Below are 18527 nucleotides of genomic sequence, written 5' to 3' on the forward strand. Positions count from 1 at the left end.
TATTTCATTTTATTTCAGCTTTATAACTCTCACATGGAGCAGAAATATTTCTAGATTTTGTGACTCACTGTTTTTGTTTGATAGCTACAGAGAGAATATGAACTGTGAATGCAAATTTGGCATTTTCAAAGTGATTTCTTTTGGTCATCAAACAGAGCAAATTTGTATCTGAACTGAAGGTTTATAAACTCATTAAAGTTTCACATCAATTTTACCATTATACATTTTCTGATATGAATTATCATACTTTATCTTTATATAACATTTTTTTTTATTTTCCAGCTAATTATATCACAGTGCACAGTTCTATCCAATTATGTATTTAACAGTAATTATTTTTCTTGACAAATAAAGTGCTTACTTGTACCTCAGCTTCAAACCAAGTCTTGTCTCATTCATTCCACCATTACATCTGTCCTTCCACACACTACTTCTGGGTTTATCTTTGTAACTACCAAACACCTTCTTATGTTACACTTTTATCCTCAAGGGAGTTGGTACTTTTTGGCCACGTTTTCAACATCCATCATGATAGTATTGTCTATAATTGGTTTGAAAGAGTACTGTCTTTCTGACCACCACAATCTAGAAATCTCAACCTGATTGAAAATTTGTGGGACATAATGAACCATAATAACAGGTAACATACTCCTTTACCTTCAACCCTGAAAGACTTGAAGACAGTATGTCTTGCAAATTGGGTGAAAATGAAAACTAGTGGAGCTTGTGCTATGATAGAATTAAATTGTGTTAAAAATACGTGGTTATGCAACAGGCTATTAGAACAGAATTTGTAATTTATGTATTACGATTGTAGAGATTTTTTGAATTATTTATAGAAGAAACAAAACACTGAAAAACAAAGTATAAGTGCATCGGGTGTATATTAAATTTATTATCGGAAAACAAATAAGCAAATAAGTGAAATTTGTGTCAAAGACAGTAACCTTTAAAAGCCCCCCAGTGACTCAGCGGTATGTCTGCAGACTTACAATGCTAAAAACCGGGTTTTGATACTCGTGGCGGGCAGAGCACAGATAGCCCATTGTGTAGCTTAGTGCTTAATTCAAAACAACAACAACTTTAAAAAATATTTCTGATAGTTTATTTTTGTATGTTTATTGTAGTGTTTACTATGTATGTCTATTATTATTATTATTATATTCTTGCATTTAATTAACAAGATTTTCAAGAGTTTTAAACTCCATACAAAAAATGATCCCTCAGTACAATTTACTATTATTAATCACACAAGCAAATTCAATAAACCTAAAACAAATTTACTAATATTTCAATTTCAACTTATTTTAATATGCACATTCTAACAACAGAACTTTACATATTTTGCTTTTGAAAATTATTTCTTCATTTAGTTCATCCCCCCTTGTCACTGATTTGATTTATCAATAATGTTTTCCCAAAAAGTATGCAATAGTTACATAAGTAAAGCTTCTTTACATGTATATTTCTTGTTTCATATTTATGCATATCTGAGAATTAGTTATCTTTGATAACTAATATATTAGAATAAAGGAACTTTATTTGAAATAAACAATTTTTAATCTTTCTTTTAGTTTTCCTGCTTCAACAAACCAGTTTGTGTTCCATCAACAACAAATATCACTCAAGCACCACTGATGTCTGATCATCAATCCTGTCCTTTACCACAATACATATACATCAGTTGTTGTTTAACTTTCTTTCCTATTGTTATTTTCCTCCGACTTTCCATTCTTTTGAAAGGAGCCCTTTTGTTACCAATGGCAGCTATTTTTCTTCTAGTAATAGAAATGACACATACATCAATATTTGATTGTTATGACATACAAATGGGGTAAGTATTCAAAGAAATATTGTTACAGATAAGAAAATTATATTTATTTCATAGAAAACATGTCATGAACATTGAAATTAATATTTTTCAATACAGAAGAAGATATTCTGTTGTGCAAAAAGGATTAACAATGGTGCATAACTTCTATGATTATTTAAATTGAACTTTAAATTATTTATCCCTAAAAATACAGTCTAAATCTTTAAGATGTATAAAAATCCTATAGGATTTTGGTTAATGTATTATAGAAAGCAACACTGATTCTGTGTAACTTTTAGATTAAACAAAGCAAAAATGGTTTCCTTAAAAAATTAACAAACAGTTCTTTGTTCTGTTTTATCAATTAATCATTTCTTTAAAAAAAATCTTATATTTAAAGGAGATATTAAAAGAACATTGTTTTTTTTTCCGGAAATTACTTTTCCTGGCATAGTGTCTTATCTCATTATTCGGTGATGTTTGACAACATAATAAGCCATACTTGGATATGGCTATTTGCATTTCTTTGTGTTATCAAAGAAAAAATGTAATAATGTGAAAGGATGAGATATATTTTTCATTAACTTATAAAAATGCATTTATAATAAAACAATATGAATTAGTGATTTCAGGTGAAATATAAAACATTAATTAAGTTTGATGAAATACAGTAAAATAATTATATAAAATTATAAACAACACCAGATTTATTACTACAATATCTATTAGACCCAACACCATAAATTTAACTAGAACAGAATATTAGTTAAAATTAATATCAATAATGCTGTGGAAGTATTTAATGCTTTGGGTTTAATTATATTAATCCTGTGTTTTAAAAAGATAATAATGTGAAAGACATATGTATTAAAGTAATATAGTATAATTTAACTATAAGAGTAAAAAAAATGCAAAGCTTTTCTCTTAGATTAAAATAGTTTAAGTTACAACATTAAACAGAAATAATAAAAAAATCTTGAAATAACATTGGTTTACAAAAAAAAATTATATTTGCAGTGTGTGACTTCATATCTAGGAAAATTACTTGAAGCTTTAAATTAACAAGGCATGAAAATATAAGAAAAATGTCCACACTTTTGTGCTTCATTGAAAGCTTATAAGAACTTAAGTTAGACATATTAAGAAAAGAAGGTAATAAAGTACTTTCTATTGTACAGCTAATACAACTTGACCAATTGTGAGATGGGAATAAGACTATATTATCTAATTAGGTTGTGTATGAATTATTTATAATTAGTTAGCCATGACTCAAGTTTAGCCAACTCTTTGAAAACGTTTATAGTGAAAGTTAGAATGAAGACAAATAAAAATAATGTGGTGCAAATAAAGCATTTACTATATATGTTAAAATGAAATACAGTATTTCATTATGCATTATTTCCTAATCCATTATAATTTTTATATTTATATACACTTACGTAAGTTCAGTATTTGAATTTTTATATCAGTGACTTTTAAAACATTCAAATACCAGTTAGTTATTACTTTCTCTTTTGTTACTATAATACATAAAAAAATAAATGCTGCTTACAAAGATCCTGAGAATACCATGTTGTTATTCTGAAGTATGAACAGAGTTGAGCAATTCAGATATTCATTGGTATTGTCTTACTTGTTGCACATTATTATTTTAGCTATCTTGGCACCAGCTTTTATAGTGTCTGATATTACCATGGTAATGGGGTGATTCTTATCCCCCCTCCCATACACATAGACTCTCTTGAACCCATACTGAATAAACAAACATCCTCCCTCTGATCTCTTTGTAAAGTGCGTTTGGTCTAATTGGTCCCAGCACAGTCTCAATTTTCAACTGAGTCAGATTTCTTCACTGATAAATGCTTATCTCAATAAACACCCATAGTGGTAGAAATTAATTAGATACACTTAACTTCATGCTCTCAAGTTCCTGCTCTCTGTAACTAATTTTCCGTAACCTCCCTCCAAAAGTAACTACAGACATGATTGCACTTGATAGTAACACCATCATATCTTACACAATTACTGTTTTCTCTGAAAACTCTTTTTTTTTTTTAGGGGGGAGATTCAAGAAATGACATAAATGCATGTAAATAAGCAATATCATGTTTACTTAATGTGATTAACAACTACCATACTCTTAGCCTCGGTAAATTCTTTCAATTTCATTTGACCTATTTAAGTAGCATGCACTTGCTCTCTCATACAATGCCCATTTTTTATGAAAAAAGTTAAGTATACTTTTCTTTAATATTTAAGCTACTACATTTATTGATTTTTCTTTTTTAATGCTCTTTTTATTAATTTTTAATTAAATGCTCAATTTGTTTCACTTTGATGTCTCAAGGTACAAGACAATTAATACCATTAAAAATGAAATAAATGTTCATATAATAATAAGAAAAAAGTGTTAAGTTTCATATCAAGCAGAGTGTATCCTATTTTGGTGTAATTTGGGGTATACTTGGTGAACTAGTACTGAAATATAAAGGTAGGGTATGAAAGAGGCTCTACCTCTTAAAGGTTTACTAATTGGGAAATACTTTTGATCATAAACTTGATAAAATATATAGTAAAAAATATAAAAAGTAAACATCATGTGACAGATTTGTAATTCAATGGTTCTCAACCTTTCCTGAGTAACTACTTTTTGTGCCTCTTCCCTTCACTCCCACTCTAAGTGACATTTTTCATTGAGCTTCAAACAATTCTCACAATAGAGGTTTATTTATCTGTAAAAAATATCTTCCTAATGTTGTTTTTAAAATTTATCTAGCTCAACCTATGTCAATGAGAATGTTTGGCTTGTATTGTGAGAAGACCTCTCACTGCTTCTTAGTGTCATATCTTTTCATTAAAGCAAAACAAACGTGAGAAAATGTATAAGCCAATAACTTGACTATTTTCTAATCCTCATTATCAGCTATGTTTAAGGAATACTTTGCCCTTCCAAAGAGAAGGGGGGCACACCTAATGATGGAGAACCACTGGAATGATTGTAAGGAAATATATTATATATGGTCATGTTTGTAGTTGTTCTCATATGCTCCACATGACTGTGATGAAACATTTATTAGTTAATACTATGTAAGCTATAATAGATCAATTTTATAATATAACAATCTTCAAAAATTAAAAAAAATATATATGTTATTGCTATGGTTAAACAAATTAAACATGTTAAAATTAACTCAATATAAAAATAATAGTTTTTAATATAAAATAGTAACCTTCAACAAAGGTACAATTAAACTCAAATTACAGTTAGATGAAACAGAATAATATTAAGTTGGACAATAATTAATTTCAATGCAGTCAAAAATTAATATGTTTTTTCTAACTGTTACTGACAGTATTAGGCTATGCCTTATTTATTTTAATAATTACAGGTGAGTACCATAAACTAGTGTGTGCAAAGAAAATTATCATTAGGTAAATTGGACCATGGTACTATTGATATAAAATTCTTAATCTTTGGAACTTTAGAATTTATTTTTTATATATTTATTTAGGTCAGAAGTCCCTCATCACATAATTGGAATAGTGGCTATTGTTCACTTCTTTTTTGCAGTTTTGATCCATGGGTGTCAAGTGGAATGGACATTAAGGCTTGATTTTCTTTGGAATTCTCAGGTTAAAATCAAATGCACTGATTAAAGCTGAAGTGAAAAAAATCTGACTAACAGATACTCTAAAATGAAAATTGCTAGTATGAAACAAAATTCATAATGTTTAATACTGGCAAATAAAAATGTTTAACCTTAATTATGTACTGTCAATTAATAAACTTCTAAAGATATTTGCAAATAAATTTAATAAGTCCAAATATAAATATTTCAACAAATACACATATGTACATATACTATGGCAGTCTCATTTCTAGTATCCATCTAATACTCTCCATACATAATTAAGCACAAATAATAAGTGAAGCAGTATAAGAAGCAATAAAGTTAAGTATGATAACATTCATATGGTAGTATTAAACCTTATAGTAATAGTGTCACCTACTACACCACGTTTTTTTTTTTTTTTGTGCTTGAAAAGTCACTAATCATAAGAAACAGATTATGATTTTATGAAGGATAATATCTCTCAAAAAGCTTTTTGTTTTGAAAGTCTCATTATTTACTGTTAGCAATCTCTTCTATACTTGAACTCAGAAATGTTTTTTTTTAATTTTCATAGCATTCAAATTTCTTAAAAGTTTTCTCCAATTTTGTAAGTAACAAAGTTTTAAACATCTATAGTTACAATTACTCTAGTCCAATTGAACAATTGAACTCTTATTTTGTAAGAGTAAGGCATCTATAAATATTAAGTATAAATAAGTCTCTGGTTCTTTTTCTTGTGTTATTGATACTTATTATGTTGGAAAATTCTGATAGTTGAATTTCACCAAACTCTATATTCCTTTCTTGACATATTATATGACAATGTATATATTCATGTGAAAATCTGTTTTTGGATATTATTTTTAAACCTGTAGGAAATGTTCTGAACATTTTTTATATAGTTTAGACAGATTTTCCACTCATTTAATATTAAAGTCTTGATATAATAGTAATGAATCAGATTCGTTGGCACAAAAGTAACCATAACTGAGTCACTACAAGCATGTTTGTGACAAATTTCCAATTTTAAATAATATATTTAATTGTTTAGTTAAAGTTATAAATGATAATATCTATTATCTGTTTTATTGTCTTATCTGATTATGTATGTATCTATGTATTGACTTGTATATATTTTTTAGATATATTTTAATACAGTCTGAGATTATGATGTGTTAACTACTGATGAGCTTATTGACTTTTGGTATAGATTTGTGATTAACTAAATGTCAGTTCTTTTAACTGTTCAAGCATTGCCAATTCTACAAGATGTTACAATTTTATTCTTGGTAGTTGGACCAAAACAAAGCTAACAGTAAAATAATTATCATGGCCAAATATCAGAAGTTTTTAAACATCCTTTTGGATATTATATACATATATATATACACACACACACATGTTCATGTTATTTTAAACTGTGGTATTGGTTTGTATTTTAGTGCTTCATTGTTTTTCTGTTGTTATTTTCTTGAGGCAAATGAAGAAAAGTATGAAATGCATGAACTACAGAGCAGCAACAGTCACATTTTATTTAACTTGCTTCCATCACATGTTGCTACTCATTTCTTGGAAAATCAGTTTAGAAACAATATGGTGAGTATTTTTCTATTAAAATATCTGACAGATTAAAATATGTAATCTCTATACAAAATTTCTGTTAACAATGAAGTTTACTTGAAAATTTTATTTCTATTTAGCAATATATATATATATGTATATATGAGCTAGAATATTTATGTTTGTGATATAAATGTTAAATGTATTGTTACCTTTGTCATAATAAAGCTAATTAATTTTCATTTGTACTAGCAGATTGAAGCATTCTGTTTAATGATACTTAAGAACAATTGTTATTTGCATATGCGATCACTTGTAATAAATTATCCACAATATAATAATTTTTAAATTTTAACATCCATACTTTTGTTAGTTAAATAAGTTGAATATAAATTGTAATACATTAAAGGGCTTATGACATTAAAAAAAAATTGGAATTTTATAAATATAGCGGGCACAGCACAGTTAGCCTGTTGTTTAGCTTTGTGTTTAACAACAAGCAAATGCCAAAATAATGAAACATAAAGAGGTGTAATACAACGTAAAGGTAATATGAAAAAAATATTTACTTCACTAAAAGAATAAATATAAAAACACAAAAATGTGTAACATTAATTAATATGACATTATATATTTTTATCCTTTTTTAAGAGTATGTGTCTCTCACTGACTTCTAATTTTAAAATTTTGCTATTTTTCAGATTAAAAACCTTCAAACTTATTTAGTAAAAGGTTTTTATGGATATAGTTTTTTCATTTTGATGATGAAAAGGAAGCAAACCCAAGAAACTTATAAGAAATTACAGTTTCTCATACTGGTTGATTATAGTTAGGGCATTAAAAGTATATAACTAACATTATAAACTGTAATCAGAAATTTTCTTCTGGTTTCAAAATCTTTTAGGACTTGTATCATCAATCATACAACAAAGTAGGAGTGATGTTTGCAACCATTCCAAATTTTCATGAAATCTACACAGACATTAAAACTGATAGTCACGTGGTAGAATGCCTACAACTTCTGAATGAAATAATTGTGGACTTTGATGAGGTAGGTGGAAGAAATAATTTAAATGATTGCTTTTTATTAAAATAAGAGGATATTTATTGTTATAACTCATTATTTGCTTTTGAAAACTTATGGTATTACAAACTGGAAGCAATTTTATATATAGCAATAGTAATAAATGAAGAATTTTTCAGTAATGTTTTTATTTTGAAGATAAGCACAAAGCTATACAATGGGCTTTCTGTGCTCTGCCAACCATGGGTATTGAAACCTGGTTTTTAGCACTGTAAGTCCACATACATGCTATAGTTTTTTTAGCAAATTAGTCGTATATCAAAATATAAGATAAGAGAAACAGATTTTATGCTTTGCTGTCCAAGGAAAGATTAAGTAAGACCTACCAAAAGCTTGCTTGAATGGTCACTTTTTCATATGTTTTGATTTACATTACTTATTAATTATTCTAAATTTTTTTCATGTTCTTATTTTAAATTTCAAAGTTTTCATTTTATGATATTTATTGTGATTGTTTTGTATTTATTTGTGCAAATTATTATGCTGGGTTTATACAGAAAATAGGTATATTATATTCAAACTATTTTGGTGTCTAGCCATGTTATTACAGTCCGTGTTGCCATATCCTGTCATGCTCTGTTTCACAACTGTGCATTTTGAAAATTCCTTTGTAATATAAAGCTTTGTCATAAGTCCATAATTTTCAAAGTACACTGCTCCTCCCTACATAATCCATATAGTGTATTGTTAGATATGCATAACTGTTTTCATTTTAGTGCAAGTGTTAAATTTAGTGATTTTTGAAGTGATAGCTTTTTTGCCAGTTTGTTTATATAACTGTATACAGATTACATGTAGTGTAGTTCAACTGTTGTAAACTGATGTTTGTTGTATTATTGCATCATGTTACTAGTGTTTTTCAAGTTTTTCTTATTCTTTTGATCAAGTTTTATTGGATCATAATATTTTGTAGTAAATAGAATGTTGTAGACCTCAGTCAGGTTATAAATATGCATCCAAGGCATAGTTAGTTAGATAAAAAGATAGATCTTGATTTTGTAATTGTGAGTTTAGCCATAAAGAGCATATAGTTGAAATTTCTAAAGTGAAATTACTGCAGATTATATTGTGACAACAGAGTAGAAAATGAATAGTTTATCTTGTCAGTTGTATTCTGAAGTGACAGAACCAGCTGTGTGGACTTTAATGAAAAAAAGAGTTATTTAAATCTCTGGATACAACTGTGATAACCAGTAGTGTAACAAACATTTCTATATACATTTGACTTGTTTTAATATATTTTAAAACAAGTTGATTGTGTGCTGTTTATTCTTGAAATTTATGACCAACAAGTCACAGATACAGTAAAGTATCCAGCCCACAAACACAAAAATCTGACATGTACAATCTAAATTATTTAAATATTTGTCATCGGAAAGAACTTTCACATTTTCTAAGAGTGATCAATTTTAGGCGACATCAATATCCCTACAAAACTTTAAAGAATGTCAAAAGGAAGAACTTGTGATGCTGCTACATGACTCTATACTTGTGATTGTCACATAACTTGATGATTTACATACTTAAAACTGTTTTAATATAATATATATACAGCTTTATGTAGTTAAGATCCTTCCAGCATTATATGTATTCAGTTTTATAGTGCCTACTGCATAACTGAATGTGTTTATGTAGTATAAAAGTCAAAGTATATTTATAAGAGTATTTCCACGTTTTTATAGACTTAATTTTGTTTTGCATATTGTTTTATGTCTAAACCTATTCTTTAAATCATTATACAAAACATTATTAAATTTAAGTCATGTATTAACATCCTTCACAGTTTTCATTTAAAGTTAAAAAACAATTCATTTTCATATTTGTTACAAATTAAAGTAGCATGTAAATTAAATATTTGTGTGAAACATTATAGTGCAATTTTATTTTAAGGGATTCACCACACATTCATGTTTTTTTAGCTTTTATATGAAGACAGATTTTATATGATTGACAAAATTAAAACAGTAGGAAGTATGTACATGGCAGCCATTGGACTTATGCCAGAGTATCATATCTCGGTAAGTAACTTCTGGATCATTGCTTTTAAGCTATATCTTGCTGAGTTTTTTTTGTTACCAAAAATATTTTGTTCAATAACTACTCACTGTCTGTTTATTAAACAACTGAATTTGTTTTCATGAAACTATATCAACCTTAATATTAAAAAAGATTAAGAGTAAAAATCATACACATAAATACATTGTTAAGACTTAAAAAACTTCAACTCTTCTTTATATTAAACAAATGTTTTACTAATTATTCTAAGAGAGGCAACTAAAAATATTTAATTCAATGGCAATAGTTGGCACCATTTCAGTGTTATTTAAAGTTTCTCTTAATCGCTCTTTGTATTGTTAGTTTCTATGTGGTTCAATCTATACATTGAACTCTCATTAGTCCAGACATTGACAATCTGGATTGTTCACCATCCAGATAGTTTTTCATCCCAAAATATTTTCACAACAGGAAATTTAATCAGTAATTCATATATTTGTGTTTTAAATTCAAGCAGTTATTTCTTATTACAAGCACATGATTACACAAATCAAGTAGGAGCCAATAAGAACAGGAAATGATATTAACAATTATTGATCTCAGTTACTTGTTATGACAGTATTTCTGAGGGTGACCCTCACTTGCAGCGAGTAGAGAGTAATGACAATTTTATCTGTTAACAAACTTCACAGAAGTAATATAAACATACTATAACAGATATTAAGAGATCATCAAAGCTATTTACTCTAGAGTTATGTGAAGTTATGGTGCTCCAAAACAAAGATGCAGAGAAATATTAGCATAATTAATAAATGACATTTCTTTACACAATAATGCAATACCTGTACTATGTATTTTATATTCCATAAATTGCTGGTTTGAATTGAAAATGATTTATGTGAATATTATAAAATATACCGCTTTGGTTATGCAATATGGGCCATTACTGATAACTTATAAAATGATAAACTTATAAGTTTATTCTAGATGCTATTAATGTTTGTTTACTGGTTTCCTGCTCACCCTCACTAGTTTGTACCTTTACATTTATCGCTCAATAATGCATGCTATTAATAGTGTTTATTGCATTCAAAGTGACTGATTCAACCATGCAAATGTTTCAGTAAGCTAAAAGAACTGCTTCATTATAAGTGTAAGCAAATTAATGAGGTTTCAGTGTATTACACAATAAAGATAAGAAAAATGTAGGAGAATTGAGTTTACTTTCAATATATTTCAATTACTACAGGTAGCATCTTAGGGCTAATTTTTTTCTTTGTTTCCTCCTCTACCTTGTTGGAGTTAGTTCCTGTTGATCAATAAATAACTCCAGTTATATTTCATTTAGCAAAATCAAGTTTGTTCCATTTTCACTTTTATAATGATTTTTTCCACCTTCCTATTTAATCTTTGAGATGTACTGATGGTTCTTACAATTTCTATTCAACTTTATTTTGTTTTTTTATTATACAACACTTGTGCAGTTTTTCCCCTCACCATTTTTTGTATCAAGTTTACTGGCAAGTCATGTAATTTCCATACAATTTCTCCTTCCAGTTTTGCTTATCAGGTATAATATTACTATATTTCCATTATTCACTAGGAAGACTATGCTATTTCCAGAAGTCATCATATCAAAAATTATCTTCCCTATTAGTGCCTATTTATTTGCAGATTAGTGGTCACTCCAAGCTCTAAACTTAGTGGCTTTGTGGTTCACTGCTGAATTTGCTGGCCAATTAAATTGGCAGAAGAATTTTCCTTTTTCGATTTCTATCCATCATATGAACAACTTTTTACTCAGTCTGGGTTGCCACTTTTGTAGCATCTTTATATCCTTGGACCATTGATGTTGCTATGACAATTGTAATTTCTGATTGAAGTCACTCATTAGCTAGCTTATCCATGTAGGGTTTTTAAGTTGTCTATAAGTCTTTTGTCTATTCTTCACTCCATGTTTGATGGAGACTATGGTGGAATTGGCCCTAAAGCACTGGGCACACTGAGCCCTTCTGTTACTATACCATGGACACTGCTGCTAGTTCTTACTATGTTGTGGGCTACATCATAATAATCATATCAAGTAGCTTGAGACATTTTAGGCTAGAGATATGATAAATTTGATATTCAATTGATATTTTAAGGCATCAGAAAGTAGGTTATTCAAATTGTTTTTCAAATTAAAGCAATCACTTAATAATCAGGAGGTATTCTTAGGTACTCCTTCAAATAAAATTTCCAAAGGTTATTTTTGTAGTTAGCCAAGTTCTCACTAATGCATCACTTTCATGCCTTTTTAACACTTTGCATAGTGTGATTCTTAATTGGACCAAACTGCTGTTACAACTCAACAAACTGTGTTTCCTTGTAATTTTCATGCATGAAATTTTCAGTAACATCAAATGCAAATCAAAAACTATATGAAAAACGATTGGTTAAAATGTAAAAATAAACTATGAAGACTTCTTAACTGTGTTTAGAGTAAGCAAATTGTTAGGATAGAAGCACAAATTTTGAAGGATGACTCTAGAAGGCTAATATCTGATGATTATTGAATTACTGGGAACAGCATGATCATATTAATCCTGAACTTGTTTAAAAAAATTGGAAAGTTTACAGAATTATAAAGTCCTGAGTCAGTTAATATTTACCTTAAGGATTTGAAAGAGGTTAAGAATTGGATAAGTGAGCCACTCTGTCATTATTTTTCCTACAGTTTTGAATAACAGGCAGGTGACAGAAGATTAGAAGTTGGCTGATGTTACTCAACTTTTTCTTGGTAATTACAAGCCTATTAGTCTTGCATCAGTGGTAGGAATAGTGTTTGAAAGTTTGATAAAAAGAAGATGCTTTGCAAAGTCATTTAACAAAGTTTGACATTTTGTTAGCTGTTCAGCATGGTTTTAGTAGGAGGAAAACTTGCTTTAATAATCTTTTAACATTCTTTGAAGAGGGTACTTCTTACATAAATGAGTGTACAGGTTTGGATATGATGTATGTGTATTTTCTGAAAGATGCCACATTAAAAAACTTGTTGAAAAAATTTATTCCTGTATAAGTAGGGAACAAGTTGGTTCATTAGATAGAACACTGACCAAGTGGTAGAAAGCAAAGGGTTGTAATAAGTAGTGTTTAGTCAAACTGTATTAATGTCACTTCGGTATATTACCATCATGTAAAGCTCACCCACAGAGATGGAAATCTCATCAATTTCTAGTCATTGCATTTGGAGTAAATGCAATAGCTATAGCTTTTCTAATATGACTTCTGTAGCATGCACCACCAAGACTTATAAACTATGCTTCCTCTGACACAGATTTAAGAACATACTCCTTGAAACATCTTCTAGAAATAATAGTAAATAGTAAGTAAGTACACTATTCAAATAACTTAGCTATATAAATGATAAAAACAAGACAAGTGTTTAGGTTGCAATAATTGAATATTAGTACTCCTTTATATTTCACAATTAAACTTTGAATTTTTGTCCTTGCTCAATAAAACTTTGGAGCACTTTTAGAACAAATTTATATAATTCTGTTAACCACAACTGATGTTTAATGAAATACCAGTGTTCAAAAGTTCTCTTATTTTCCTCTTTTTGCAAACTAGAGAAACCAAGACATAAAATGCCAAGAGTTTCTCATATAAATAACACAGCAAGATCACTAATATGCATTTTAAAAATACAGAAAATTGTTATTCCTTAAAGAGTATAATAACTCATCTGTATGCCTCTGAATGATACAATGGTGAGGATAAGAACCTAGGTTATACTTTAATTACATAATTTCTAAACTGCTTAACTTAAAATGAACTAGATGAAAAATCAATTAAAAGTAGAAATATCTTGTAATTACTATAAAAATAACATTATTAATTTACAACCAGTTATAAGAAAAACAGAAAGCTGCATTAGAATTTACAATGAATTTGCAGTTAAGTACTTAGACACCATACTCTATACATAACTATAAGGAATATCAAGGAAGATTGTATATTATGGACTTCACTACCTCATTATTATTTAGTTTTAACTACTATTTCTAGAAATATAATACATTATTCATTGAGTGGTTAAGAGGAAAATTGTGTGCAAGAATTTTTCATAAATTTGAGGAAGAAAGTTAGTTCTGCCCTGACATATAGTATTTGCTTATTGCTTTCCTTCCAGGAAGACAACCAAATCATGGCAAGTCAGTGCTTATCTACCTTCGTGGACTTGGTTTTTGCTATGAAAGAAAGACTAGTTACTATCAATCAGAATTCTTGTAATAATTTCACGCTACGTGTAGGTAAGTACTTGTGTAATTCTCATGTGGTTTGAGATTTAATGCTATTCAGATTCTTTTTTATCTTTTAAACACAGCATTTTACTTACCTCTGAATAACACATTCATTTCTGCAATTGTCTTCATTTAGGCAAATTAAGTTACAAAAAGTTTCCACCCTTAACTTCCTTAACCAGATGTTGCTAAGTCTTCTCATATATTTTATCTTAACTGGTTGAAGTCATAATGAACTTCTTACATTAGTGGAATAGAATACATTCTCTATTATACCATTTCTATTATATCTTATCATCATTACATAATGAACTACTTTATATTTTCTCTTTATTTTTATTGTAAAGAAAATTACACTCCTGGTTTGTTATTGTTGTTTTTCATATTAGACACTATTTATCTCTTCCCAAAATCTGTTCCTTGGTCTTAATTTTATCTTTCTTTGACAAAATTTGTGGCACTATTTATCTCTTCCCAAAATCTGTTCCTTGGTCTTAATTTTATCTTTCTTTGGCAAAATTTGTGGAATGCTTTTGTGAACAGAGGAATACTACTGGCATGTATTTATCAAAGAATTTTTTCTTTTATCTATAGAGTAGTTTAATTCTTAGCTTGGTGATGACCTCAAAATTGAACCTATCCAACAGTTTACATGATCTGATAAAATAGAGGTTTGAGAGCCTTGTGTATGGAAAAACAAATGCAATAACTTGTCAAAAGAATATGAAATATAAAAAGATGTAGGGATGAATTTTAGATTCAAAATAAAGTGCTTTATTAATGGTAAAAATAAATTGGAAGTTGGTATATTGTTAAGGTGGGCTACTTCTTGTGATATAGAATAAGATAAATAAGAATATAAAATTAAATGAACAAAGTGTATTTATATTAAGGAGATAAGCTTTCATAGCTGAATAACTGAATTAAAATTAATAAAGTGTGTATTATCAGTAGCGTGGATGATACTGGAAACACAAAGACAAGATTATACCATTAATTCTTAACTCTTAGATTCAAATATTTTCTCCTAAAGATGGAAAACAATCTGTCTAAAAATGCCAAACTTATTCATAAAGCACATACTCTCTCTAGTGACCAGTCAGGAAAGGGCATGTACCAGAATATGAAAAAAATCTCTGCTATGTGTAACAGTTGTAAAAGTATTCCTCTAACAACAAGATGAAGTAGAATATGATGCACCTATTCAGCTTTTTGACTGGGTAGTTTACAGGAAGAACACCTCAAACGTAATTTAGCATATGACCTCAACCAGGCTTAACTTAATCCCAATTAAAACTTAGAAAAAAAAATAGTATTTTGTAAAAGTGAAATATACATTATAAGAGAGTAATATATAATTAAATATATTTTTATTTCTTCTTTCTGCTGGTACTGTGACTGTTAATGGATTTATTAAATTATTTATTCAGTGATTTAAATTTGACTTTAAGCTTCATCCTTTACATATAGTGCTACTTCATACAAATATGCTATTATTTATGTCTCCTAGACTGAAAAATTTCCTTTTATCCTAGGCTGTTAACAAATCATCTATCCAAACATCTATCTCTTATAATGTTAATTTTCTATATTATGTTTTAGTGTTTTCTGCTAAGTGTGAGATAAGTAAATGTTTTGGTGAGAGTGACTCTGACGTTATGTACTGAAAGGCATTAAAAATGCAACAATGTACATACAGTTAAACAATTTTAATACATTAGGTTAAACATAGGTTTTGTATGAAACAACTCATTTTATTACTTGTTGCATTTTTAATGCTACTCAGTGTATTTATTGTCCCTATTTTTTCAAAAGAATTTTGTAAGTTTTAGAGCTAAGCAATACCAGGAAACCACAAATTTTACAGTAGTATCACATAAAAGAGGTTAGTAAGACATTGTTTTGTGTTAGTTTACCCTAAAAACTTTTCATGGTGATTTTTGAATCACACAAAACTCTTGCTGTTGCATACAACTGTAAATATGCAAAAACAAAATGTATACTGATTTTTGAACTGGCTGTTCATTTATATTTCTACGTGCTCTAAATATATACCTTAAAGATAAAAATATGTTGATCAGCCATGTGACAATTTCTTTTAGTAGCAATGGTAATAAATTTTCAAGATTGAATGATCACTACATCAGTTTGTTTGTTTTCATGTAAAATATGAGATTCCTGGTAATGAATGTATTCACTATCAAAAAAGAATATATTATTTCCTTTTATTTTCTCCAACTTTTATTGGTGATCCTGGATATCATTCCAGCATAGTTATCTTTTCTTCTGGCCAATTTATTCATAATATTTCCAGTAAAAGAAAGAAGTAAATTAAGGGGCATTCTTTATGAACAAATAGTGAAGTTTTGAATGTTGTTTGTATATGAATATTTTCATATGAAAAGTTTGCCACTGCTATCTTGAAAGTACGTATTGTTTATGCATAGTTCAAATAACCTGAATTTAGAAATTATACATTTGTTTTTATATAAGCATGATATAATATTAGAAAATATCACAGTCTCAATATAAGAATTAGGATATACCTTGAAAATGTAAACAGTGAACACTGATTATACTGGGTCAGTTTAATGCATATTTGGCTGAGGAGACTTAAATTATTTTTAAACTAAATCATTCATAACTGAAAGCTGTCTAGTACTCTTGGTTAAGTGGATAGAGGTCCATTGTTGGTTTAAGTGTCTTAAAAAACTGTAGTTGAGGTTTCAAACAATAAAGAAATTGCTATCATTTTAAAGTTCTGTGTAGATATACATGCAATATGTAAATTTACCATTATTTGATAGAAAGTTAAAGGTAACATGGAACTCATTAGATGTATACTGTTATGAATATACTCTTTCCAAATAAAATATTTTAAAACAAATTCCACAATACATTTCACAAAATATACTTATTAGTGTCAAGACAAAACAGTATTATCATTATTTTTAAGTTTTTAGAAAATAGTAATTTTTTTTTCTGATGTAGATTTGAAGACTAAAAATACTTTTTATTGATGAAACATGCATTTGAAATAAAAATACAGTGAATCCTGTTTCAAACTATAAAGAGAAAGTAACAAATTTTAGAATGTTTATTGGTAAGTTTTAATTCCATCTCTTGTTTTGCTAATAATTTTTATATTTATTCAAAACTTATCATTAGCAATAACAGACATTTTAAAAAGTAACTATTAAAGAAATATTAGAGAACATATGATGTTTTGAAAGCTAGCTCTTTTTTTTATTATTATTATTCCAAAGGTATAAATGTTGGACCAGTTGTTGCTGGTGTGATTGGTGCTAGAAAACCACAGTTTGATATCTGGGGTATTACTGTGAATGTAGCAAGTTGTATGGAGAGCACAGGACTCCCAAATCACACACAGGTAGGCTCTTGTAACTATAACAAAAAGGCATTGTAATAATTATATATTAGAAGTGTCAAGTAAAATTCATTTTATATTTTGATAACCTGGATGTAATCAGTTTTGATTTTATGCAGACAAGCTCAAAGTTGAGAAGACATTTGAGACATAATGGGGGGTATTTCTTAAATTATGATTTCCTACAGGGGTTACTGATTATCACAACAGAAATTTTACATATAAGTGAAACAAGAATTTGCTTTTTTAAATTAGGTCTGCATTTTTCTAATTTTCTCTTTCTATGCATTTTCTATTGCTTGTCAACATAGTTCTTTTGTCAAACAGTACAAAAGCAAAGTTGCAACTGTTGGTAGAAGTATGGATATTTGTAGATATTTCTTCTGCGTGTGTCTCATGTTCATAAGGTTCAAATACACATTTTTCCATGTGAATATTTCTTAAATATCTGTATGTGTGGGTTTTGTAGCAAAGCCACATCTGGTTGTCTGCTGAGATAAATTAAATACCTGATTTTAGCATTGTAAGTCCATTATCTTACCACTGGCCCACTGGAGGACTGTAATATAAGACTGATGCTTGTGAATATTTCTCCAATGTGTGACTAAGATTCGAAAGAATTAAATAAACATTTATTTTGTTTGTGTTTTTCCAATGTGATTGATGTTTGTAAGGTTTAAATAAAGAATTATTTAATATTGTTTCTGGACATAAAAATATATCTAAATTGTAATTTACCATTTGTCACAAGTGCTATTCTATTGCTATGGTTCTTATAGGTTTTAAT

General features: G+C 28.4%; 1 protein-coding gene across 7 annotated transcripts in view; it reads left to right on the forward strand.

Moving 5' to 3' along the window:
• LOC143230300 (adenylate cyclase type 1-like) overlaps positions 1-18527 on the forward strand; it is a 128165-nt gene that overhangs the window by 94879 nt on the left and 14759 nt on the right. For all 7 annotated transcript variants that reach the window (XM_076463565.1, XM_076463568.1, XM_076463569.1 and 4 more), the window contains 7 exons: positions 1575-1834; positions 5326-5446; positions 6904-7023; positions 7892-8038; positions 9991-10089; positions 14241-14361; positions 17619-17743. In XM_076463565.1, coding sequence (XP_076319680.1) covers positions 1575-1834; positions 5326-5446; positions 6904-7023; positions 7892-8038; positions 9991-10089; positions 14241-14361; positions 17619-17743 — 993 coding nt within the window. The remainder of the gene's footprint in view (positions 1-1574; positions 1835-5325; positions 5447-6903; positions 7024-7891; positions 8039-9990; positions 10090-14240; positions 14362-17618; positions 17744-18527) is intronic.

The sequence above is a fragment of the Tachypleus tridentatus genome, chromosome 10, assembly GCF_004210375.1.
Source record: "Tachypleus tridentatus isolate NWPU-2018 chromosome 10, ASM421037v1, whole genome shotgun sequence".
NCBI classification, from domain to species: Eukaryota; Metazoa; Arthropoda; class Merostomata; order Xiphosura; family Limulidae; genus Tachypleus; species Tachypleus tridentatus.